At 37.4% G+C, this 4462-nt stretch overlaps 1 protein-coding gene across 1 annotated transcript in view; it reads right to left on the bottom strand.

The window, feature by feature from the left end:
- The window catches only part of LOC110032542, a 19604-nt gene extending 15514 nt beyond the window's left edge, over positions 1-4090 (bottom strand). The window contains exons 1-2 of the mRNA XM_020736201.1: positions 3962-4090; positions 3605-3884 (exon numbers count right to left, since the gene is read on the bottom strand). Coding sequence (XP_020591860.1) covers positions 3605-3876 — 272 coding nt within the window. The 5' untranslated portion in view covers positions 3877-3884; positions 3962-4090. The remainder of the gene's footprint in view (positions 1-3604; positions 3885-3961) is intronic.
- Positions 4091-4462: the final 372 nt, after the last annotated feature.

The following is a 4462-nucleotide window of genomic DNA, read 5'->3' as shown; positions in this document are numbered from 1 at the left end:
GCCCGACGCCCTACGGCAGTCGTCCGTCGCCCGTCGCCATCCGCGTGCCCCCTGCCCCTGCCCCTGCCCCTGCCCCTGTCGTTTGCCATGCCACAGGTAATACTTCGTGCTGGGTTGAGAAAGAAAGACGTCGTATACACTATGGGCGGTAGAGCTTAATATTGGAGCACACATAGACCCGCCGCCCTTCGCATGTAATGCTTTGTGCTGAGTGGAATAAGGAAGAAGTCATATAACGCTATGAGCGGCAGAGATTAATATTGGAGCACACTTGGACCCAACCGTTTTATAAAAAATATAATTTTTTACTATAAATAAATAAATAAATACCAAACTAAACATGTTCTATAATTTTTTAATTTTTAACAACATATAAATAATAACAGTACCAAACGCATTTTCTCAAAAAAGAAAATATAAAACAATACAAAAATAAAACAAACTAAAAAAACAAAAATAGAAGTGATCCCAAACAGGCCCTAAATGTAATATTATAATGATGTGATATGAAATATTTGGGTGGCATAAATACAAAAATCAAAATTTAGGGGTTAGATATGTTAATACATAAGAATTTGGTGTCTAAGGAGTCATTGATCTTTTTATTTATTTTAATTAATAATGATTAAAAGGACTTAAATCTTGAACTAATACAAAATAGAGGTTTTTACATATGTAGCACGCAAAACTTTGCTATTTATTTCAATCCCAAGATTTATAATCTATGTTTTCCACATTGAAAATCTGTGTATATAACAGGTTTAACCTCTTTGTACCCTTCCTTCGATGGTTGTCATCTACACTTTCGCAGCAACGAACATCGATGATGATACCAACTTTACTACTAGTGTTTAGCCCATTAGACTCTGGAGAGCAATTGCAAATGATACTTGTGGTATTTCCTCCAAAAATTGTGGCGTTGAACTTGCTCCCCAATCTCTCAGGGACCCTATCAGAGAAATAATTGAATAAAAGATTCTATCTTTTAAAATGGAAGAGCTCTGAGATGGACTCCAGAAGCTCATCAATGAAGTGTTTGTTGTTGAGGTTGAGATCAATGCATTTGAAATCAAACGTTTTGATCATCCCCAAAAACCCCTTTTCCCTGCTCCAAAACCTCCCACCACCAATTAGAAATGAAACAAAGTATACCCTCTGCTTTGATGCTTCTTCAGTCACATTGACATTTCTCCAGACCTCACCGTCAGCATACTCCTATAGCCATCTTCGGCGAAATCAAAGTCATTTGTCTGCACAAAGGAAGACGTTACGCTAGAGATCATCCACAGAAAGGGTCGCAGGTTGGGAGGTTACAGGAAGTTAACATCTTTAATGTGAATTTTAATTGGTTGCAGAGCTAATTCCAGCTACATTTGACGGTTTGAGATGCATATAGCATCTAGATAATGGGAGAAATAGGCATAAAAAAATTGTTTCCAGTGTTGTTTGTAGACTGTCGAAGCAGCAAAATTTCATTTTTTCTTATAATTCCTTCTCCGGCAAGGCCCCAAAATGTGTTGGGAGGAGAGGGGTGGAGTTGGATGGGAGAGAAAACTGCATCGCTAGATTCTGAGCCAACAACCGCCGAGTCAGTGCATAGCTGCTGCTATGAAGTCTTTTGATTGTAAGAAAATGAAGCACGGCGTAGGAGAGTGTCCACTCCCAACGCGACGCACCAGGGTGGGAGACCGAGTTTGAGCTCACCACCGCCGCCAAAGCAAGGTGGTAGTGTTGGGACAAGAAGGTCCCCGCCGCCACCTATACCAGTTAATGGACTACATAAGGGGAAATTCTCTACTTCTCCACCGTTGTCGTTATCATGGTCATCTTTGTCTAAAAAATCTAACCAAGCTTGCGAGGGTCAAAGAAGACAGCGAGTTTAGAGCAAAAGATGAGAATTCATAGCAAAGTGGAGAGCGACGGATGAAGATGGAAGGAAACAGAGTGTTGAATACATAAATACTAATATTTGGGTTTGAAATAAGTAAATAGCAAAGTTTTGCAGCCTACGTATATAAAAACACCTAAATAATATATGCTTATTTTTATAAATTTTGATTATTTTTAAATAAAATTTAAAAAAAAAAAAAAAAATCTAGAAAAATCATATCAATTCAAACAGAAAACAAAAGTGATGCCAAACAAACTCTTTATTTTAAAAATTAATATTATTACATTTCATATATTCCATTTTTGTATTATTCTTAATATTTTGTATTTTTAATTTATATATATATATATATATAATTTTGATTATAATAGTGTCTGATATGTGTTTATGTCCTATATTTTCAATAATAGATGTGTCTTGTGTACGTGTCTCTGTGTTTGTATCTGTGCAGCATAGGTCCTACCACACTCCATCAAACCGCTATGATTTGCCCAAAATAATGTGGCATGCATCAATACCTTTGACATCATACAATACTACGCAACTATGTTATTTTCCATTCAAATTATTTGCACTGAGACAGTAGAAGTCTTTAATGTAAGCACTTTTAGTCCCGATCACCTTGAACACTTCTTTGATACTGCAAATATTGCCTTTTCTCATAATTGGCCGGTAGAAAATGCCTATATACTTGTCTATGATTTGTTGCCTTCACTTTTATTGGTACTTATTGGTTCTTAAGGAATGTTTTCTTAAGAAGTGGGCTAACAATATAAAATGAAACTATAAAATTACGTCATATTTCTATCTCCTCTTTTATAACATCACGGATCCTCTCACAGAGCATACTACTAGGCTTATGTGTCATTTAAGTCATTCATAATACTTATTGTCACATCCTCATACACTGTGCAATATTTCAAGAACCTTTTTCAATAATTCTATCTTTCAAACTATCTTTTAATCTACTTAAGAAGCACAAACACTAACGATATTTATAATGTCCTTATAGAAATTCAACTTAATATCAATCACCCTAAGACTATCCTTATTTTACTCAATAGTTTAATCTTTCAACTCTTTGCCAACTATGATTCACGTTCCATTTCTATTTTTAACTTTTCCAACTAGCTGATTTTTCCTTTTCCATATAATTTATTACAACTAGTAATATGTATTATTCTACTATTAATTGGGTCCATAAATTTTATTTTCTAAATCAAAATCCTCAAATTTCATGTAGCAAATATAATCTTAATTTGCTCAATCCAATGTCCATGTTTGACTGATCATTTGATCCTTTTTGAGGATTTCCCAATTGTTTTTTGGTTGACGATCAATAATGAATAAAGGGATAACTTCTTGTACTAAAAAGAGAATTTGATTGTCATAAGTAGAGCAAAAACAGTCATCAACTATTACATAGGCTTCTAACTCCGACCAGTTACAATCACAAGCTAAAAATGGAATTATCGATACCAATACTTGTCATCTAGCACAATTTAACGCATTACAAGAGCCAGTTGAGAAGGCAGCCTATGCAGCAATAAGTTCCAACGAAGATCAGAAACTCCAAAAGGCAATCTTTTCCAGTCTAAAAACAACCAAGATTAGCAGCAAGGAGAAGAGAACTCTAAGCAGACAAGACCGGGAAAAAAAGACGTCCGAACTGGTAAGGAAAATCATGAGTGATTTGAAAAGAACAAGCCATACTGAGTATAGAAGAAGAAGTTGAAGGCACCCCTGAAGAGGACCATCTGACCCAGAAGCCAGGCCATGAACAGAAAAGCAACGGCTCGGTAAGCCAGCAACCAGAATGGGCTCACCTTTCTCCAGCAGGGAGCCCACAGACAAGCCGCCCAAAGCGGCTGCTTCTCTATCTTCAAAATAACAGTCACTGCAATCACTGAAGGTAGGGCAGCGATGATCGCGCAGACGGCGACCTGCCACCTCATCCAGTACGCCAATCCCTCGTCTTCCAACATCACGCACCCTGCAACAATTAATGAAAACCATAAGTTTCATCTGTGGCGATGCAGATAGAAATCTCAACACCACCCCGATATCTACCGTTCGAAAGCTCGATAGATCCGAACTTGAGGAAAAACTTTTGGGTAAAAACAAAATATTTCGAGTTACATGAATCAGAAAAGAGAACTGAAGGGCTGTTCGACTCTTCAGTCGAGAAAACAAAGGTAATTGCTGGCGTCCTATTTATTGAACGTAGTCCTCGATTTGAGAAATATTTACTAACGGAGTGAGTGTGTACTGCAAGCAATAACCTTCACCAACTCTGTAATAACTGACTTCTTATTCTGATGCAGACATCTTACGTGCGGTGTCCAATGAAAAGATGACGCTTGGAACAGTGGCCCCCACAACTTAAAAAATTAAATTGTGCAGACATCTTGCGTGCGGTGTCTAATGAAAAGATGACGCTTGGAACAGTGGCCCTCACAACTTAAAAAATTAAATTAAGGCATGCTTAGGCGCGACCCGGCCCGAATCTGGCCCGAAACAGGTAAAAGTTAACAGCGCGCCTGAAAGAAAGTTTATTTCATCGGAAAACCA

Source organism: Phalaenopsis equestris, unplaced genomic scaffold (genome assembly GCF_001263595.1).
Source record: "Phalaenopsis equestris unplaced genomic scaffold, ASM126359v1 Scaffold000968, whole genome shotgun sequence".
Classification (NCBI taxonomy): domain Eukaryota; kingdom Viridiplantae; phylum Streptophyta; class Magnoliopsida; order Asparagales; family Orchidaceae; genus Phalaenopsis; species Phalaenopsis equestris.
This window is presented reverse-complemented; position numbering and strand designations above follow the sequence as displayed.